Source organism: Plecotus auritus (genome assembly GCF_963455305.1).
Source record: "Plecotus auritus genome assembly, chromosome: 1".
NCBI lineage: Eukaryota > Metazoa > Chordata > Mammalia > Chiroptera > Vespertilionidae > Plecotus > Plecotus auritus.
In genome coordinates, this window is record NC_137770.1 from 117,969,165 (window position 1) to 117,991,136 (window position 21,972).

General features: G+C 40.9%; 1 protein-coding gene across 3 annotated transcripts in view; it reads left to right on the plus strand.

The window, feature by feature from the left end:
• Nucleotides 1-21,972, plus strand: part of LOC308242673 (neuroplastin) — an 82,290-nt gene that overhangs the window by 55,980 nt on the left and 4,338 nt on the right. For 2 of the 3 annotated variants that reach the window (XM_080657091.1, XM_080657090.1), the window contains 3 exons: nucleotides 2,370-2,464; nucleotides 10,805-10,938; nucleotides 16,001-16,274. In XM_080657091.1, coding sequence (XP_080513217.1) covers nucleotides 2,370-2,464; nucleotides 10,805-10,938; nucleotides 16,001-16,274 — 503 coding nt within the window. Of the gene's footprint in view, nucleotides 1-2,369; nucleotides 2,465-10,804; nucleotides 10,939-16,000; nucleotides 16,275-18,620; nucleotides 20,814-21,972 lie in introns of those variants that run through there. The other variant, XM_080657089.1, reaches the window with a different exon arrangement.

The window sequence follows — 21,972 nt, forward strand, 5'->3', positions numbered from 1 at the left end:
CCTTGACCGGAATTGAACCTGGGACCCTTGAGTCCGCAGGCCAACGCTCTATCCACTGAGCCAAACTTGTTAGGGCTTTCTCAGCATATTTAAAGCTCTCCAGAAGTGTTCTGCATTGTCAAGAGTTTTTTTTTTGGAATCTGTGTTCTCCCACATTTTGTGGAATAACAACTGATGAGTCCCTTGGGCCACCTAATAAGTCAGCTTTGGAGCCAGTTTCTCAGATCTTGCTTCTGCTTAGCCAATAGTGACATTTTCCATTTGCCTCATTTGCTTCCCAATAGCTAGTCATAGGGAATGTTCTGGGAAGATTTCAGCCCATAGGCCTGACCTAAAACTTCCCAAATCTCAAGGAACTTAGAGTCTGTCTAAGCCCTGGAGATAGAGCTTCTGCTTCTCCTCCAAGTTCTGGGACATTTGCTCCAAGCAGGTTAGTCGTGTCTGTTTTTCTGTTGGGAGAATATTGATTTAAGAAGAGGCACTTATGTCAAATTGAGAAGACTCTTGACTGCTCCTCTGAGACTATTATGTTACCATGGATATGCTGAGATAGTCGGGGGATGGGCAGTGTCTTTCCTCACCCATGGTCTCTTAACTCAATTTGGTTTGGATCTGTGCACAGCTGTTCATTCATTTGTGTTCAGTCATTCATTTGTTCATTCCTTTACTATATTCCATGTACCAGGCTACGTGCTGGGTATAGAACTATGCATCAACTAAACAGTGCCTATCCACCCTAATTGGTTTGGCTCAGTGGATAGAGTGTCAGCCTGTGGACTGAAAGGTCCCAGGTTTAATTCCGGTCAAGGGCATGTACCTTGGTTGCGGGCACATCCCCAGTAGGAGGTGTGCAGGAGGCAGCTGATCGATGTTTCTCTCCCATCAATGTTTCTAACTCTATCCCTCTCCCTTCCTCTCTGTAAAAAAATCAATAAAATACATTAAAAAAATAAACAGTGCCTATCCACATAGAACTTGGTTTGTTGGGAAAATGGACAATTATCAATCACATAAATATACAGAAAGTAGGGTGGGGCAGAAGTAGGTTTACACTTGTGAATATACAAAACACAGAATTTATTCTGTATTATTATTTATAAATTACTAGAGGTCCAGCGCACAAAATTCATGCAAGGGGCTTGGCCCTTGCAGCCTCGACAGGCCCTCACAGCCTCGGCCGGCCCTTGCAGCCCCAGCTTCGTCCAGAAGGTCGTCCGGCTATTTGGTCTAATTAGCATATTAGCTCTTTATTAATATAGGATTACATTATTTTTCATGCAAACAACTCTAAACCTGCTTTTGCCCCACTTTCTATAATTATGCATTGTGATAAGTTCTGTGTAGTTTCAGAGAGAATGTCAGGAAGGGGGGATGTCACTTAGGTTGAGGGTGAGAGGTGGGCCAAGATAATGGAAAAGGAGCTTAGGTGGCTAAGAGTGATGGGAAGAGCATGTTATATAAAGAATGTCAAAGTTTTGAGATAGGAACAAGTTTGGCACATTAAAAAAACGAAAGAGACCAGCAGGGCTGGAAAGTGGCTGAGATGAGGCTAGGGCAGGGGTGGGCAAACTTTTTAACTCGAGGGCCACAATGGGTTCTTAAACTGGACCGGAGGGCCGGAACAAAAGCATGGATGGAGTGTTTGTGTGAACTAATATAAATTCAAAGTAAAGGAGCAGAGGGGAGAGCAAGAGAACCGGATAGAACAGCCGAATCTGGCCCGTGGGCCGTAGTTTGCCCAAGGCTGGGCTAGGGAGATGGGCAAGGTGCCAGGTCATGCAGGGCCCTGGAATTTTAGCTGCAGCTAAAATCCTTAAAAGTTTAGCTACATCTCTGGCAGATGCTCTGTGGCAGATTTTTGTTTGTTTTGTTACTATCTCTGGGTCCTGTTAGTGAGTAAACTTATTGAAAGGCATGCTGCTAAAATACAGGGTAAGAAGTACAGGACTACTAAAAAAAGGTCTCTAGGGAAGCACAGAAACAAGTTTGCATTTTTCCCTGTTCTTATTTATTTGACTGGAACTACGAGGTGAGCAAGAAATCTTTGTGATGGCTTCATCTTCTATATCTGAATATAGATTATAATGCTTTGTACAGCCTTTTATTTTGATTACTTATTTTGTGGTTTATTTGAGCCATTAGACTGAACACCTTAAGGTTTGGGAACTTGTGTCATTTCATCTTTGTATTTCTGGCACCCAGTAAGGAGTAACCCGGAGGGAGGTTTTTCCTTATAGGTAGGAGGAGGTAAGTTGCATTCAGGGGCACAATTTGGAAAGCAGAGTCCCAGGTTGCCCCCCTGGATTCTCTTTTTGTATATTTTGACTGTTCCCAGCTTCCTCACTTGATTTTTCTTCTCATCTCTGCAGGATCAGTAAGCCGAGAGCTGAAGATTCAGGCGAATATCACTGTGTATATCACTTTCACAGTGCTCCTAAAGCAAATGCTACCATTGAAGTGAAAGGTACAACACAACAGAGGCTGTGGTGTGAGCCTCTCACTCTTCTTCTAAGATACTATTTTGGAGTCCCAGACTTCAAGCTTTTCTTGTTTCCATTATGGGAGGCAATATAACTTTATTAGGACTCAGGAGCTCAGCTGCCCAGGTTTAAATCCACACCCCATCATCTACTAGCTGTGGGACTGTGATAAATTATTAATCTATGTACGTTTTAGTTTCCTCATTTGTAAGACCTGCCTCATGGGTTTGTTAGGTAGATTAAATAAGTTTACATAGTAGGTTGAACCGTATGAAATTACTGTTTTTGTATGTTAAAAATACTTGAATGTTGACAGCTGTGTGTGGTTCAGCCTTATGTAAAGCTCTTAGAGCGGTGCCTTCTGAGTATTATTACATAGGTCTCTCCAATGTTCTGGGTAAACATTAGCTATTTATAGATAATTCATTAGAATTTTCCTATTAACTCTGGGTGCATGGCATCTTAACACATTAAGCGCCCAGCCTGTTTTGTCTTCTGGACGGAAAGTATAGTGTCAGTCACCGGTAACTGGGCACTTACCGTGTTAAAGATGAGGCTGCAGCTGAAAGAACCAAGAAAGACTAATAGAATTGTGTGAGTTGGAACTACTTAAATACATCATTAATCCCAGCTTTCCTGTATTATTTCAAAGAAGCAACTGAGACCCAGAAAAGTGAAACCACTGCTCTGTGCCATACAGTGAGTTGATGGTCAAGCTAGCATAGAACCTTAGGTTTTGACTCCTAGTCCTTAGTTTTTCCATTTTATAAAATGACCATAGGGAGGCAGGGTTACTGTTTGAAGTTGGACTGAAGAGATGAGGGTTGTTTTTTGTGTGTTTTGTTTTGTTTTTTTAATTTTACTTAGGAGGACATCCTGTTCTTTTAATCTATAGGGTATGGTCTTTAGAAGCTAGAGGGATGCATTTAGGAAATAGGAAGGGCCTATATAGTAGGTATTCGATGTTCCTTAAAATATTTGGAAGACTAAAAATTCAGATTCAAGTAGGCTTAGACACATTTAAAGTTTCTATTATATGTTGTTATTAAATGAAAGTAATGTCTTGATGACACAGCCCTGACTTGTGAGTGCATGGACAGCCAGTACCTTTTCTGGCTGCCAGGTTGAATTCTAAAGCCTGAAGGGGTTGAGTCACAGTTGCATAGTTTCAGTCTACACAGGCCAGAGAACCTGTATTTGATTAATTCAGTGGCTTTCCTTGGAGAGAACCTTTGTTTTTAAAGAATGCCACATTTGTTCAACATGAGGATGAAGGTATGAGAAAGCATTTTCTCAGCCAGCCAAGGGCATTTCCCCACTTGGGTGAGCTGAGCTCTGTGGGGAGACTCCTCTGTGTAAGACCTGAGGACCTGCAACATTCCAGGCTGGGCCTTTGGCACAAAGTCCAAGTGCAGAGAGAACAGGATGGGTGAGAGAAGGAAAGTAAGTGGTGTGTCTAGTTAATAGTCCTCTCCAAGCCTAAAGGATAATTACATACAATTATAAGTCCTGATGAACTGTAATCCTAGTGATTTAATGTTAATGATTTCTAAGCAGCACTTTCAGGAGTGGAAACAAAGTTTATTTTTCCATTAGTTTGGCTGCTCGAGGTGGGATTCAGTGGCCCAGAGGCACCTTTACTCACATTCTGTTGAGCAGATATGAAGTGATCTGGAGGGGTAGGGAAGAGGAGGCTACAGGCAAGAGTGTTTCCAGAGGAAGTTACAGCTTAGATGGTATCTTGCCATAGTGAAGGTGCAGACTGTGCACTGTTGCATTTTTACTGTACAATAGCCTTATGAGGTGGGTAGAGCAGGTGGTGATAATCCTGGTTTTAAAGAAGTAGACCTAAAGAAAATTCTTTTTTATAGAATCCTAAAACATTTTGTGACTAGCTTGGACAGATATGTTAGTCTTTTAAGAAAATTCATAAAGAATTCTAGTCTTTCTCTCTTCCCTCTCTTCTTGAATACCTGGACAGAAAACAATGAAACACTTATCATTTTTCAGGTAATGGATAGTTTAATATGGTAAAGACTGACCACTTGGCTTTTTTTGTGTAAGTTTTTAAAGGTTTGCCTCAGGCCCCAAGTCATATTCTAGGCTAGCTCCCAAGTGTGGTGGGGGAGGAAACTGCCTTGCATTTAGAGTGGGGTAAGAGGGGTGGTGTGTTATTCCCAAAGCATTTTGATATAAAGTCATTTTATTTCCTCAGTGCCTATAGGGTGGAGTAAGGACAGTTTTCTTTTTATAACTATAATGATTTGAAAAATCTGCTGAGTAATAGAGAGGTAAGAGGTATCTGTACTTGAGAACAGAGAAATTCCAGGGGATTCAGGGTATGTAAGTGACCTCTGCTGACAGGAGTCTCTGAAAATCTTCATTTATAATTCAGACTATACATATATATTTCTTTAGCATCTGTTCTGCACATAGCCCCTTTCTTCCCCATCTGGCTTTAATCTTCACAACTCTGAGGTAAATGCTGTTATTATCTCCATTTTCCAGGTGAGAAATTGAGGCTGAAAGGAATTAAATGACTTACACAGCGTGACAGAGTTAAGCAGTGGAGCCAGGGTCCTCACCTAGGTGCTCTAGTGCCAGAGCCTGTTCCCCTAAACACTAAACCATGTGGCCATGTTCAGCACATAACAATTGAAAGGACTCAGACTAAGTTAGAAGAAATGGGCTCTAATCCCGGCCCTGCCATTAAACTTAGTGACCCTGACCTGTCACTTTTCTTCCTCATCTGCCCAATGTATGATGAAGTAGGTTGAGATAGAGGGTCTTTAAGGTTCAGTAAGTCTCCTATGGTCTGTGATTTCCTTTTATGGACACAGACGAGGAAATCGTTGGGTTATTGGGGGAAATGTTTTCTAAGCTTCTTTTCCTGGTGGTTGTGACTTTCACCTTCTCAGCTTTGAGAATGTTACCTTAGGGCCTCCACAATTCTGCTCACTCATCTCCCTATCTTATAGAACATTCCCCCCTGATCTCAAACACTGATCTCAAACACTGGTGCCAGGACTGGTGTTAAAGCAGCGGTTCTCACACTTGATTTGATGTGTTTAACTATGGCCTGAGAATCAGGCTTATTAAGAGCACTGGGTGATTATAGTGTATATCCAAGGTTAGAATCACTTCAGTGCTTCCTAGTCAGTGATTTCACCTGCAGGAAAGGGAAATGCCTCATCTGTAGGAGGCAGCACAAGTCCCAGACTGCTCTAGTTTTCATAACCAATGATGAACCTACTCTGTAGAGAAGCCTATTGAGCCAAAAGCTGACATCCTTTTTGCTTCCATCTTGACCAGTCTCATATTGCTTGTTGGGCTTAGCCTTTGGTTAGCAGTAAATTTTAACACTCCCTCTGCCTTCAGCCAAGTCTCTAACTTGCCTACAGCAACGATGAGGTACATCTGGAATTTTATATTTTGCATAAAGGAAGCAAATCATTTATACAGTATCATTATGTTTACTTAGACATAGCCCACACATTGAAAACACCTTTAAGGATGGAGTTGTGAAGTTAAGAATTTACTTTGAAAAGTGAACACCAAATAAGCAGTCTATGTAAGAGGCCACATACCTTTCTCAGCTCTGTTATGTTTAACTTTACTTATCAGCTTCAGCTGAACATATCGCTGTTGTGTAAGTTGACACTTTCTACAGCCCCCATCCTGGCAATGAAGCTGAATGCTTTGCTGAAGTGCAGGCAGGTCAGGCAACAGAAGGTACTGAGGAATGTGCATTTGTCCTCGACCCAGGTCATAAAATTGGGTCAGGCATTGCTGGGTAACCAAAAGTCTTTTGGATTCCTTGTGTTGCCATTCATTAGGATACTGGAAGGATATCCATTAACCTGATTAGAGAAGGTGGATAGCAAGGTGAGAGATTGAGTTTACTCCCAGTGAGTCTGTGATCTCTTTTAAGAGTCTCTTTGTTACCTCCTTACCACTTCTGCCCTCACTCTTGTCATGGTCTATGCGTCCTTGAGAGGGTACAGGGAAGTAAAGAGTATCTGCTTTGTCAGACTCCTCAGATCTACCTTCAGACTATCAGGACCTGATTAAGCCGTTCATTATTAAATGGCAAGCCCATATGAGGTGAGGCAACTTAATCAATATCAGTAGGCCATTAGTGACTATAATTTGTCAGTGTCTGACCTGATTAAACCTTATTAGAGTCACAAACAGAACTCCTGTTTATATCAGCAAACAGAGAGGGAACACTGTAATCAGCATCTCTTTGATTTCTTAGAACTCAGAGTGCCAGAGTCTAGGTCTAGCCTTTCCTTGCTCCAACTAACATCTCGATTTAAATGTTTATTTTTGACCCTGAACTCCAAACATATGCTAGATTGCTATAGAAATGTAATTTCATCCTCACAAGACCTCTATGAAGTATGTGGGTATTATTCTCATTTTACAAAAGTGAAAACTGAAACTCAAAGGATTTTAAATGACCCGTCTTAGGTTACTCATTGGGTGAGTAAGAGAGTCTCCATAGGGCCCAAATGTGTGTTTGATTGGGTGGCTATATTTGTTATCTATTGTTTAAAGCATCAAACATTTCTTACCTCATAGTTTCTGTGGGTCAGGAATTAGGGAACAGATTAGTGGCATGGTTCTGGCTCAGGGTCTATCAAGCTATTGGCTGGGTCTGCAGTCATCTGAAAACTTGACTGGGGCTGGAGGATCTGTTTCCCAAGTGGCTGTCTCATGTAGCTGTTGGCAGAAGGCCTTAGTTTCTCACTACCTGGGCCTCCTTACAGGCTGTTTGAGCATCGTTCCAGAGTGTATGATTCCAGAGAGAGCAAGGAGAAAACCTCGCTTTCTTTTGAACTAGTACCTAAAGTTGTATACCTTTACTTCTGCTTTATTTTATTCATTACAATTAAGTCACTAAGTCCAGCCCACACTCCAAGGGAGGGAAATTAGGCTCCACCTCTTGAAGGGAAGAATATTGGAGGATTTGTGGACACTTTAAAACCACCACTGGTGGACTCTAAGCCTCAAAGGGGGCCCCCTTTCTGACTACTGCCGACATGTACTGAGAGCCTGGGCATTTCTTGCTCTGTAGTTCTGCTGTCCTCAGCTGGTAGGGCAGGAACAGGCTTTCTGATTGAGCAGCTACTGTAAAGGATAGAGAGAAGTAAAAAAAACTTTTCATTGATCCAAAGGCTAAAGTAATAGTTATCATCATTTCCTATAAGATATAGTAATGTGGGTTGGGTTAATTTTTCTCTCTGCTGAGTACACAGGTGATATTTTCACCATCCCAAGAATGACTATTGAGGGCATTAGTCTTTTGAGTACGTTAGGTAGAGGGGCTATTCCTAAGCTTCACTCTGTATTATTTGTTTAATTGTGGAGAAAGCAGCAATACATCTAACCATTGAAAACTCTTCTTATAGGCTTATACTGTGTAAAGATGGCCAACAAAGTGTGGTGGGAGTTAGCTAAGTTCCTAGTGGTGATCTCCTAAACACCAAGGAAGGAGTGAAGACCATCTCCACCCCTCTCTCCACGTCTTCACCTTCAAGTCTCTGTCTTTTCAGAACAGCAACCTTTTAGAGGCTGTGGAGCCTTAAGCCAATTCAACTTTTAGCCTTTTAGGTGTTTCGGATGTGTAATCTTGGAGATGAGTCCCCATGGCAAAAATTGATGGTACTGAACGCATAATAGTTTTGGAATTAGTCAGATAACTGGGCCAGATTGGGTATTCTTCATGGGGCAAAGGAGAATGAAAATGGAAAGATACATCACATGTAAGCTGATTTCTGAAATTTTTATCTCGACCTAGATGATTACCCTGAGCTCCAGACTTGATACTTAATTGTCTACTTGACAGCTTCACTTGAATGTTAAGTAAGCATTTTAAACTTAACGTGTCCTAAAATTGGAATGCCTAGTTTTTACTACCATCAAGTTACTGCATCCCCAAACAAAACAAAATAAAAATAAGCAAACAACCCACCCTAATTATTCTGCAATCTTCCTCATCTTAGTAACTGAAAACTCAATTCTTTCAATTACTCAAGCCAGAAATCATGGGGTAATTTCTTGACTCCTTTTTCTCTCACATCCCACATCCAGTCTATTAACAAATATATTAATGTATAAAATATATACAGAATCTCCTCCCTTCTACTACTCCTGCCCATATCCAAACCGCCCTCTCTCTTGCCTGGATTACTGTAATAGCACCTGATTAGTCTTGTCTCCACTGTTGTTTCTCTACAACTATCATCCACATAATAGCAAGAGGTAGCCTGTTAAAACATACAGATAATTCCATACCTACACTTACTATTCACCAGCTGATTCAGAGTAAATGCCAAAGTCATTTCACTGGCCTACAAAGTCCTATCTGATCTGGGCTCCATTCTCTCTGATTTCCTGTTCTGCCATCTTCCCCTTGCTTACTGTGCTTCAAAAAAACTCCCCCATGCTACCCTTTATACATAATAAGCACATTTCTGCCTCAAGACTTTTGCTTTTCCCTCTACTTGGAGTGTTTTCCCCACAGATATGAGTGGCCTACACCCTTATTTTCTTCATGACTGTGCTAAAATTTACCTTATTAGAAGGGCTTTCTCCCCACAACTCTCTGTCATATCTGGCATGTAGTGGGCCAACTAGAGGCAAGATGTGGTAGCTCTTCTGCTTGATGTGTCGCCCAGTTCTCCCATGATGGTATTTTAGTTCATGTGTGACCATGGAGCTTAATCCTTCAAGTGCTTAAGATGGTCTTTAATATCCATTGACTGAAGAAAGTTTCTTTGAGGAAGGGTGACCACTGAAAAGTGACCCAGTACTGTGGGAAAAATTTGGCATGGTGGGAATAAAATCGAGCCAGCCTGACCCACTCGTTTCTGTAATGAGGAATTTTGCCTGGAAAAACAAAAAGACATTTCCTTTGTAACATCATATTTAGAAAACACCTCTCACTGAGTAGTATTGAGCAGACCTATTTGGCAAGCAGTGGTTGTAGAGAGCTTGGGGCCTTGCTCAGTCCATTCCTGTCCTGGTGCTTCTGGGGCTGACCTGCAAAGCACAATCTGAGAGTAGCAGGACTTTGGGTTTTTTTTAAGCCAAGAAAGCCAAGCCAGTCAGAGGGGAAACATGGAACCAGCCCATGTTGTTATTGGCAATAACAATTCCATAGGCTTTTAGTCTCAAAATGAATGTTTTATTGACATTTATCTATCCAAGGACACAATGTAGGCAGGGGCTAGAATTGTATCTCTTGATAATGGCTATAGAACTGAAGCACAAAGTAATTAAAGAACCAGCAAAACTGGAATTTGGATCAGGCCTATTGATTCTCTTTCCCATCTTGGCCAACAAAGTGATGTCTGGCCTAACTTTGAATTTATTGCTTTCAGATTACTATAACTCCTATGGTGGAAAATATAGTAAAGATCAAAGAAGGCTAGTTTCAAAGAAGTAGCCTTCATCTCAGGCTTCTTGGATCCTTGAAACTGTTCTAATTTTAAAATCATAGGTGCTGTTTATTTCTTCCTAAGTGATCCCTAAAAGCAGAGAAGACTAACAGCCCCTCGCATGTTTAGAAATTCCCCTAAGATTGGGTTTATTGAGATTACTACAAATCAGATGCATAGGTCAAATTCTTAAGCTGTTAATAAAATCTCTTGGGACACTGATTGAATCTCCTGTTCCCTTCTTCCCTTTGTGAAGACTAATTTGCTGGATTTCCTCTTTCCTGGCAGAGCCTTGGCCATTAATATTCATCAGATAACTTCTCCAGGAACTCATTGTTTTTACATACCTTGAAGTAGGACTTGATTTTAGGTATTTGATCTCAGAGATTCCTCATTTCCTTAAGGGCATATATGACATTGGACATAAACTACAGTTGTTAGTGAGGGTGTTTTAAGAAAAACCATGACTGGTAGAGGAGATGATAATGGCTTCTGTTTTCATTTTCTTTAAAGGATGGCTTACTTTAGGCCAGTTAAGCCTGTGCCCTCTTTGAGTAGGTTTACTTCACATTCAGTAATCCTAACCTGGTGTGTGCTTGTGCTGCTTTGGTGGATGGGACAGTGGTCAGCAAACTACGGCTCGAGAGCCACAGTTTGCCACTCTGTTGACTAATGAGTTTGCCGACCACTGGGATGGGAAATAGGAGATGGGGTTGGTTCCATTGCTCTATTCTCACCTGAAATGCAAATTAGCAAAGCTGAATTTGAGAGGGAGCCTAAAGACTGACTATATTAGAAGCAAGGCTCTGAGCCATTAGGTGGGGCCTTTGTATCCCATTCAGAGCTAGCTCCCATGGTAACTTTTTAACACTCTCACAGCTGCTCCTGATATCACTGGCCATAAACGGAGCGAGAACAAGAATGAAGGGCAGGATGCCATGATGTACTGCAAGTCAGTTGGCTACCCCCACCCAGAGTGGGTCTGGCGCAGGAAGGAGAACGGTCTGTTCATGGTGAGTAGGAGGCAGCCTGGGTCTCTGGTTACTAGATTTTCTCCTGGGGAGGTCCAGATGTCTGGGCCAGTTGCTACAACTGCCATATGGGCATGGCTTTGGTCACCCTTTCTAGAGTCATGGTTACAACATGAATCTGGAGGTCAGTGACAGTTTCTGTCAAGCATGGAAACGCTATGGATGATTTGTTAACGCTGTCTGTCTGGTAAGGGATTAGACTGCTTGCCTTGAAGGTACGACATTGAAAGAGCTAACCCCAATCTTAAGCTTTTACTATTATTCCAGTCCAGTGGTCGGCAAACTGCGGCTCGCGAGCCACATGCGGCTGTTTGGCCCCTTGAGTGTGGCTCTTCCACAAAATACCACGTGCGGGTGCACACATACAGTGCGATTGAAACTTCGTGGCCCATGCGCAGAAGTCGGTTTTCGGCTCTCAAAAGAAATTTCAATCGTTGTACTGTTGATATTTGGCTCTGTTGACTAATGAGTTTGCCGACCACTGTTCTAGTCTGTTTATCCTAAAGAAAATAATGGTTTTTAAGTGGTCTTAATGTTTTGGGGGAGACAAGGCAGAGAACAAATGTTAGCATATTCCTGAAACACAGGATTAGGAATTGAGGCAACCTGATGAGGCCCAAGGGCAACCTTAGACATTGGAAATCTGACAGTATCTGTTCCAGGAAAAGGTTAAATTTTTTTTTCTAATCCGTGGCATGATTCCTTTTTTTAAATCCTCACTTGGAGACATACTTTTTTATTGATATTTTTTTTAAGAGACAGAGAGAAACATTTATCAGTTGCCTCCTATACACACCCTGACCAGGAATCAAACCCACAAACCTAGGTATGTGCCCTGATCAGGAATCAAATCCACAATCTTTCTCTGCATGGGATGACCAACTGAGCCAGGCCCATGGCATGATTCTTTTTTTTTTTCTTTCTTTCTTTTTCAAAGAATACATCTTAGATTTATTAGGAGAAAGAGATCCTGAGGGTTATAATTTTCCATTCCCTTTCCAGGCATTTTGGCAAAAGAAAAGCTGATAATCTAGATGAATTTTTTCTTTTTTAAAAAAATTAAATCTTTTTAAAAAATATTTTATTGATTTTTCACAGAGAGGAAGGGAGAGGGATAGAGAGTTAGAAACATCAATGAGAGAGAAACATCGATCAGCTGCCTCCTGCACACCTCCCACTGGGGATGTGCCCGCAACCAAGGTACATGCCCTTGACCTGAATCGAACCTGGGACCCTTCAGTCAGTAGGCCTACGCTCTATCCACTGAGCCAAACTGGTTAGGGCTTAAATTAAATCTTTATTGTTGAAAGTATTACATATGCCCTCTTTTCCCCCCACATTGACTCCTTCTAGTCTGCCCCCACCAACCACTCCAGGCCTTCACCACCCTTTGTCTGTGTCCACGGGTTATGCATATATGTATACAAGTTCTTTGGTTGAACCCTTCCCACTCACTCACCTTCCCTCCGAGATTCAGCATTCTGTTCCATGCTTCCACGTCTCTATTGTAATCAGTTTATTTTGTTCATTAGATTTAACATATGAGTGAGATAATGTGATACTTGTCTTTCCCTGGCTTATTTTGCTTAGCATAATACTCTCCATGCTGTCTCAAAGGCTAAGAGAGTCTTCTTTTTTTTACTGCTGCATAGTATTCCATGGTATAAATGTACCACGGCTTTTTTATCCACTCATCCACTGATAGGCACTTGGGCTGTTTCCAGATCTTAGCTATTGTAAATTGAGCTATTGTAAATGAACATAGGGGTGCATACGTTCTTTCTGATTAGTGTTTCGTGTTTCTTAGGATATATCCCTAGAAGTGGAATCACTGGGTCAAATGGCAGTTCCATTTTTAATTTTTTGAGGGAACTCCATACTGTTGCCCATAGTGACTGTACCAGTCTGTGCATGCCCATCAGCAGTGTACTAGGGTTCCCTTTTCTCCACATACTCATCAGCACTTGTCATTTGTTGATGTGGTGATGGTAGCCATTCTGACAGGTGTGAGGTGATACCTCATTGTTGTTTTAATTTGCATCTGTCTGATGAGCAGTGACTTTGAGAATTTTTTCCCATGTCTCCTGGGCTACTGTATGTCCCCTTTGGAGAAGTGTCTATTTAGGTATTTTGCCCATTTTTTATTGGATTGTCTTCCTTCTCGTTAATGAGTTCCTTATATATTTTGGATATTAACCCTTTATCAGATGTATCATTGCCAAATATGTTCTCCCATACAGTGGGCTCCTTTTCATTTTGATGATGGTTTCTTTTGCTGTGCAAAACTTTTTATTTTGATGTAGTCCCATTTGTTTATTTTCTCCTTAGTTTTCTTTGCCCCTAGTAGATGTATCTATACACATAATGGTACAAGAGATGTCTGAGATTTTGCTGCCTGTGGTTTCTTCTAGGATTTTCAGGGTTTCACAACTTACATTTAAGTCTTTTATCTATTTTGAGTTTATTCTTGTGTATGGTGTAAGCTGGTGGTCTAGTTTTATTTTTTGCATGTATCTGTCCAATTTTCCTTATTGGAGAAACTGTTGTGACTCCATTGTATGTTCCTGCCTCCTTTGTCAAATATTAATTGAGCATAATGGCTTGGATCGATTTTGGGGATCTCTGTTCCGTTCCATTGATCTATATGCCTGTTTTTGAGTCAGTACCAGGCTGTTTTTGATTACGGTGGCTTTGTAGTATAACTTGATACCTTCTATTGTGATCCCTCCAACTTTGTTTTTCTTTCTCAAGATTGCTATGGATATTTGTGGTCATTTTTGGTTTCATATAAGTGTTTGAAGTATTTAGTCTAGATCTGTTGGTATTTTAATAGGGATTGTATTGAATCTGTAGATTGCCTTGTACAGTATGGACATTTTAATTATGTTAATTCTAACATTCCATGAGCACCATATATTGTTCCACTTTTTTATATCATTTTTTATCTCTTTTTTCAATGTCCTGTAGTTTTCTGAGTACAAGTCTTTTACTACCTTGGTTAAGTTTATTCCTAAGTATCCTAATTTTTTTTGTTGCAATGGTAAATGGGATTGTTTGTTTAGTTTCTCTTTCTGAGAATTTATTATTGGTGTATAAAAAAGCCATCAATTTTGGGGTGTTGTTTTATCCTGCTACATTGACAAATTCATTTATTAAAACTAATAGTTTTTTGGTGGAGTCCTTAGTGTTTTCTGATTTCTATGTACAGTATATCATCTGGGAATAATGAGAGTTTTACTTCCTCCTTTTGAATTTGTATGCCTTATATTTCTTCTTGTCTGATCACTGTCGCTTGGACTCCCAGGACTGTGTTGAATAGGAGTGGTGAAAGTGGACATCCCTGTCTTGTTCCTGTTAGGGGAAATGGTTTTAGTTTTTGCCCATTGAGTGTGATGTTGGTTATATGTTTGTCATATATTGCCTTTATTATGTTGAGATATACTCCCTCTATTCCCACTTCGCTGAGAGTTTTAATCAAATATGGGTGTTGGATTTTGTGGAATGATTTTTCTGCATCTATTGATATGCTCATATGATTTTTATCTTGCATTTTGTTTATGTGATGTATCATGCTTATTGATTTGCAAACATTGTACCCGTTGTACCAGCCTTGCTTCCCTGGAATAAATCCCACATGGTCATGGTGTATGAACTTTTTATATTGCTGGATCCGATTTGCTATTATTTTGTTGAGGATTTTAGCGTCTATGTTCATCAAGGATATTGGCCTGTAATTCTCTTTCTTTGTAGTGTTTTTATCTGGTTTTGGAATTAGGATAATGCTGGCCTTATAAAAAGAGTTTGGAAGTGTTCCTGCCTCTTGGATTTTTTTTGAAATAGTTTGAGGACTATAAGTGTTAGTTCTTTGAATGTTTGGTAAAACTGCCCTGACAAGCCGTAGGGACGCCTGCCCTGTGGCATGATTCTTGATGGTATTGGGAAAGTCAAAGCTTTAAACTCTTAGTTTCTCTCTGATTCACTGATGTTTGGTTAATCTCCTTTTCTATCAGAGAAGTGTCTTATGCATTCCTCCTGTTCCCAGTCCTTGTATGCCCAACAATATACTTACCAGGTGCACTTGTTAATTATCAGTCTTCAGAATCAGAAGGACCTGATGACCATCAAATCCAGCTTCTTCAGAAAGGTTACCTTTTAACCAAGGTAAATTAGTGGCAAAACCAAAGATCAAATCTAGTTTATTAGAAACTTTTAAGTCCTGCCCTGGCTGGTTTGGCTCAGTTGTTAGAGAGTTGGCCTGGTCATGGGTTTGATTTCTAGTCATGGATATGTATCTTGGTTGCAGGGGCACATGTGGGAGGCAGCCAATCAGTGTGTCTCCCTCAGGTCGATGTTTCTTTCTCTCCTCTCTCCCCGCTTCCTCTTTCCCTTTCTCTCTCTCTAGAAATCAATGGAAAAAATATCCTTGGATGAGGATTAAAAAAAAAAAGTCAATTTTTCTTCACATTCTATGACCTCTCAATAATATTATGTTAGGTGTTGATAAGGACTAACCTGACTAGATTTCAGAAACCCTTTAATAAGGGGATTGGTATGAGGAATGGAGAGGTGAAGATACTGCATTTAATCTCTCAGAGCAGGCTCTGAAGAACAGCAAGACATTTAGAATTTTGCAGTGCTAGCAAGGAAATGCCCATTTTTCTTTATTGGTCCCTGGTGGGAGGACCTTTGAGCTTTGGTCAGAGCAGTTTGGGGTTTCCTCAATGGGTATTTTCATCTCCTGTTCTCATGACTACGGAACCTTAAGTATCTGTTATATTTTGAAAAACATTTGAAATCAAACATTGGTACATCCTCTTGCTGCCAAGCTATATGTCATAGGTTAATGCCTTTAAAAACCATTTTATTTGAACGGCCTAAATTTAGTGGAGTGCTGAGATAAAATGCTTTCAAGTTTTTCTAGATACTGATTTCAGCAATTTCCTAACATGTGTTTTTGGACAAATCCCTTAGTTTTCTTGGATCTCTTATTCTAAGTCACTTATTTTCATCTTTGTGTATTCTCACTTTTTTTGCCCCCGAGCAGGATATTGCTAATAACTCTGGCCGCTTCTTCATCATCAACAAGGAAAATTACACTGAGTTGAGCATCATGAACCTCCAGATCACAGAGGACCCTGGCGAGTATGAATGTAATGCCACCAACTCCGTTGGCTCTGCCTCCGTCCTCACCATCCTCAGGGTACGGAGCCACCTGGCCCCACTCTGGCCTTTCTTGGGAATCCTGGCTGAAATCATCATCCTTGTGGTGATCATTGTTGTGTACGAGAAGAGAAAGAGGCCTGATGAAGTTCCTGACGGTAAGGGCATCCCTGCAAAATAGCTATAATGTTGAGGTGGTTTTGCTGGGTAGTGTCTAAGGATGTTGGGATTCAATCCCAAAAGGAGAGAAGGAAAATTCTTTTACTGGTTTCTCATCCACTAACCCCAAAACTAGGCACCTAGAGCTCTAATATTAGCTCTGTGCTTCCACTTAAGTGTTCTCCAGACCCCAGTCCTATCTGCCCTTTAGGCCCCATGTGGGAAATGGGCAGCTGTCGATTTTTTTGTTCAGCTCTGTCCTCCTTCAATACAGATCATCAGGCAGATTGAGCTTGAGGAGAATCCAAGTCAAGCCTAGAAGCCACCCCAAGATCGCAGGCCACCTGGCCTTTCAGGCAGATTTAAGGTATCTAATTGGTTGTGACATAGTTGCCTGATGTAGACCCTGTAGGTCACTCACTGCCCACATTTAGTCAGACAGTTCTCAGGAAAAGCTATTGGAACAAGCCAGCCTTTGGTTCTCTTGGTTGGTTCTTTCAATAGGTTTTGAACATTTTTGGTAAAACCAGCACTTCCCCACCCCCACCCCAAGCAGTAACACCTGAAGTTCATACCAGAGGCAGCACGCCCCCCCGCCCCCCCTCCCCTGCCCCCTCCCCCGCCCAAGCTGACCTAGGGTCAGAGAAGGGTTGATCTTAGCAGCAGAACTACAGAGAACTGTTAAGCATTAAGCATTGGAAAAAATAAGAATCTTAGATTGTTGGACATGCTTAGAATCAGGAAAGTCCTGAGGCATTTTTGTGTGTTTTTTGTCATAGATATTCAATTTCTAACCCAATTGATTATAGTTGGGGGGAGCTACTGATGGACACTTGGATCAGTAGTTGTTCAGATTTCTAACTAGCTTCTCATCCCCACCTTCCTGCCCTATAGCATCACAGTAAAAACAAATTAATTGGCCAGGCAGCTATTACCACCACTTGCCTGTCACTGACTAGGCTAGAAGGGTCTGCACTTAAGCTCAGTGGAGGCTGACTTTGAGTGATGTGAAGATGCCAGCTCTAATTCGACAGTCCTGGGCCTGTGCTTGTGCACTGTGGTATTATTTCCTGTCCTTGTCCCTCTGGCTGGACAATGGGACTGTACCACCTACCCTGTGTGTTGGGGAGAGCACTAAGTCTGTGCTCTCATAGACTGTGCAGCCCTGAAGGAATGCAGTGAATCCCAACTCTTTGGAAGGACAGGTTTGAGAGCAAGAGCCATTTATTTCCCCTTCTTTTCCTTTTGTTTCAGCAACTCTTAATTCTCTTTGCCTGCGTTAAGTAGAGTGAGTATTAGAGTGAAGCTGGTGGAAAGGTGTTTTGTTAAAACTAACAATGCACATGGGAAGACGTGGTGGACTCCTCTCCAGATGTACATTCAGCAGTGATGTAGATGGAGGGATGGGGTAGACTTAGGCTGGAAGCAGATAGGCCTTTGTAAATAAATGAGTCAGTTCCCTGCAACATAAGTGTTCCAGGATTTTTACTTTCCTTCTAAGTCCATAGAACTGTTCTGTGAAATACAATTGTTTTCTTGGGATTTTCATGTGTGTATTATGCTTTTCCTCTATATTTTTCTTCTTCCTGCTACAAACTAGGACTCCCAAGGCAGAGTTAGGGACAAGTTGACTATATGGTTTCAGCATTGGCTCTTTGGAAGTAGTTATGCCTCAGCCCCCAAAGGCCTTTTTAAAATCCCCTCAGAATGCTTTTGAGTTACTAAGTATCGCCATTATCAGTCTTCCCTTTGGAAATGCTGAGAAGCAAAATGTCAGTTAGAAAAAGACAGGTACGGGCTTCAAAACCAGCTTTTTTAAGTTTTAAGAGGAGGTTGGCTGCCTCGCCACTCTCTTGGCAGAGTGACACTGGCTTAGCACGCAGCCTGGGCAGAGGTTCCAGTCTTCCTGTGGGAAGCACTTCTTTTACTAGGCTGCTCTCCAGCATATGTGGAAGGCTTTCAGGTTGGTTTTGAGAAATGGGTAGTATTATTTTGATCTGACATGTGCTCACACCTGCCCAGGGAAGCAGCTCTTTTTTGAGGAGCTCCATGGTGGTTGAACTCAAATGGGGCCAGTTTGTTATAGGAGACATCTGTGGCCAGCAAATCTTCTGCACGGCTTCCTGGAGGGAAACTACTTCTTTTAAGCTAAATTATTATAGACAATGAATGAATCCTACCTAAGAGATTACTACAGGGTAAGTGCAAAGTAAAACCTTCTTGCTCCAATCTCTTGGAAGAATAATGCAAGCAGATTTTACTTTTTGTTGTTGAATTGGGGTGGAAAAATCTGGGATGCTGGAGTCACTGCAATGTTTGCCTTCTCTTCATTCCCTCCCTGACAGCCAGCGTGGTCCAGGCTCCACTGTCCATCTCCATGTCCCTGCCCTTGCTCCAGCATTTCCATCCCATAGTTTTCTCCTTGTCCCTCTGCCTGCCCCTCTTTTTCTTCTTCTGTCCTGGAAGTAATCATTAAAAAATAAAGTTTATTGTTCTCAGTGAGTTTTCCTGATGCTGTGGCTTTTTCTTTTTTAGCCAGTTTCCCCTCAACTCCTATACAATTTGTGTGAGAGCAGACGCACTGCATATGCTTTCTTCCCTTATGTCCCCCCACCCCCAACTCACAGAAATATGCATACACTCCTTTTTGTAATGAATGATTTCAAAACAACATGATGTCTGATACAAATTTGGAGTTTTAGAGATAAATTTTTATCTGTCAGATAACGAATCAACAGTGGCTCTGTGTTGACTTATTTATGTTACAGTCAAACCTCGGTTCTTGAACAATTCCCATCTCGAACAATTTGGTTCTCAACTAAGTTGTTCACTGAAGTAATGTCTTGGTTGTCAAACAAAACTTTGATTCTCAACCTGACAACCCTCCCATGTTGATACATGAACATGACAAAAAGCGTCTCTCAGGCCACAAAAGAGAGAATGGAGTGTGTGTCAGTTTACCACTTAACCTGCTATTGTTAACATCTCAGAAAATTGTGCTGTAAATACTTTATTTTTCTTTTTTGCTTTTGCTGCTGGGGAAATGGAGGATTAGCACAATTTGAAAACATAAAGAGGCCATCAAGAGTGCTGTTGTTGCTAAGGGTGTGAGAGTGCTAATGAAACAATTTTTACAGGCAATTGAAGAGGTAGAAAAATTGTTGATTTGGATAAGTGAAAAGCAGTTTGCCGGTGATAGCATTTCAGAGGTAATGATATGTGAGAAAGCAAAGATGCTGCATGCTGACCTGAAAGACACCCCTGGAACGTGTGCTGAAAGTGATTCGGTTAAGGCTGGGGAGGGGGGGGGGTTTCCATAAATTTAGGAAGTGTTTGTTTATAGATTAAACAGTACATTAGATATATACTGTATATAAGAAAGGTTGAAACAGAATCATTGGAATGGATTAATTCAATTTACATTATTTCTCACAGGAAAAAAAATGATTCAGTTTTCAAATAAATCTCTTCTCAAACAGCTTTCCAGAATGAATTAAGTTTGAGAACCGAGGTTCCACTGTATTATGAAAAGGAATTTTCTTAAGTCCATCACGCTTTTTCTCTGTCAAATAAGTACTTCATTATCAAGATATACCTATGATTTAATTCTGACTCACCGAACTTTTTTCTTACTCAAATATTCATATAAAACTCATAGTATTTATTAGGGAGGGCATGATTATGGGTTCTTGATAGCTCATTATTAGAAAAGCACTTAAGTAATACAAAAGTATATAAACACAAATTTGAACTTAAGAGTTTAGTCTAAATGTTTCACTAGAAAAGCAAATATTGCTTTAGATTTCTCACATAGAAAATGCTGAGATTAACATTTAGCTGCTTCCAGAAAAAAAACGGGGGCGGGGGGGTGGCGCATGTGTTTTTGTGTACTGGAGTATACTCAGGATATCTTATAAATGAAACACCTGTTATGGTATCTTTGTGGATTGGTGCACAGTCGGTTGTCTTATAGGTATATGATCTGCAAATCACCTTTTACCTTCAGTGTTTTCAGTTACAGGTGAATCATGGAGCCAAATAAGGCCTTTGTTTTTTCACTTTACTTACCTCTTGACTACATTCTCTGAAAACATTAAATGGTAATTCTCTAAAAGACTAGGTCCAGCTAGCATTCCTCTAGCCTTCCATCCATCTTTGTAATGGGACACATGCTTGGAGCACATGTTCTGTGTGGGTTCCCTGCTGACTGAACCCAGAGAGTATTAGTGTGTGCTTTCAAAACCCCTCCCCAGTCCCCTGCGGAGATGGGATGGATTGGCTTAGTCATGGGGACCTTACAGCTTACTGGACATTTCAGTGACCTCAAATGAAATTTAGGAAAAGTGCTGATATCAAAGAGTTTCCTACTTCCACGTTAGGGGGATAATTTTTATGTCAATTAAAGGGACTCTTTCGTTAAGTTATGATAGAGAAGATGCTTGAGGGGGTGGTGGTGGTATTTTTAGAGGCTCTGATATATCCAAACTCTAAAATCTATTAGTTGGGTAAAGCATTTGGTAGCATATGAAGATTTACCATGTTAAAAAAAAATGTGACTCTTAAAAAAATTTATATATATATATATATATATATATATATATATATATATATTTATTTGATTTTACAGAGAGAGGAAGGAAGAGGGAGAGAGAAACGTCAATTGGCTGTCTCCTACGTGTCCCCTACTGGGGATTGAGCCTGCAACCCAGGCCTGTGCCCTGACCAGGAATCAAATCAGCGACCTTGTCGGTGTATGGGAGGATGCCACACTGGCCAGGGCAAAAGCTGCAGCTTTTTAAAATAACATGTAGAACACATATTCGTTATCTCTTAACTAAGGGTCATTAGGATCAGTAACAAGTTACCTTACGGAGGAAAAACAATAGGACCACATAAGGAAGGAAATTGGAAGTAACTAATCTCATTTGGTTAATCTACTCTGCTATGATCAGGCAGCATTAAAGTGGGTTTTATGGTTTCCATCTTTCATGAGATGAAGGCAGTGAAAAAGGAGCTTTGACCAGACAGTACACTCTGGTCATTGTGACTTTAAAGCCATCTTTTTGGAGGTGATATTGTATCAGGTAACCTGTTACTTATTAGGCAGGCAGTTACCCCTACATTGTGAGGTGGGCCTGGGGTCAGTGGGGTGAGGGCTACAGTGCATTTGGTTGGGAAGACCAGATGCAGAGAAATCAGTGTGTGCAACAGCTCCACCAGAAACTTCACTCATAAGATGGATTCCAGAAGCATCTTGTTTCCATTCTCCCCCAGCCCTCTTTCTCTCTTCTAGCTAGTGGCTGTATTACCCAGATGGAGAGGACAGTCATTGTTTAAGCAGCTGTCTTTTGGCCTGAGGGTTTGGGGGTATGTTGATACTTGTCGGTTACTATGACTTCTTCTTTTTCCCCCCTCAATTGCATCAAACCCTTAAAACATGGTGGTAAGTGAGCGATATGCATGCTTTTGGAGTTTGTTTAATCTCCGCTTCAGTCTATACAGTGCATAGTTCATAATGTTAACACTTTTCTTCAAGTTTACTTCATTCACTTTCACAACTAACTTGGATTTCAGTTTGCTGTTTAAATCCTCATTTACTTTGATTTTTGTACCTTTTTTTTTTGTAGTTCTGTTTTTCCCCCCTTTCTGATTTCCCTGTGAGGGTCAAGTTGTTTTTTGTCTGACCTGTAAGGGAGA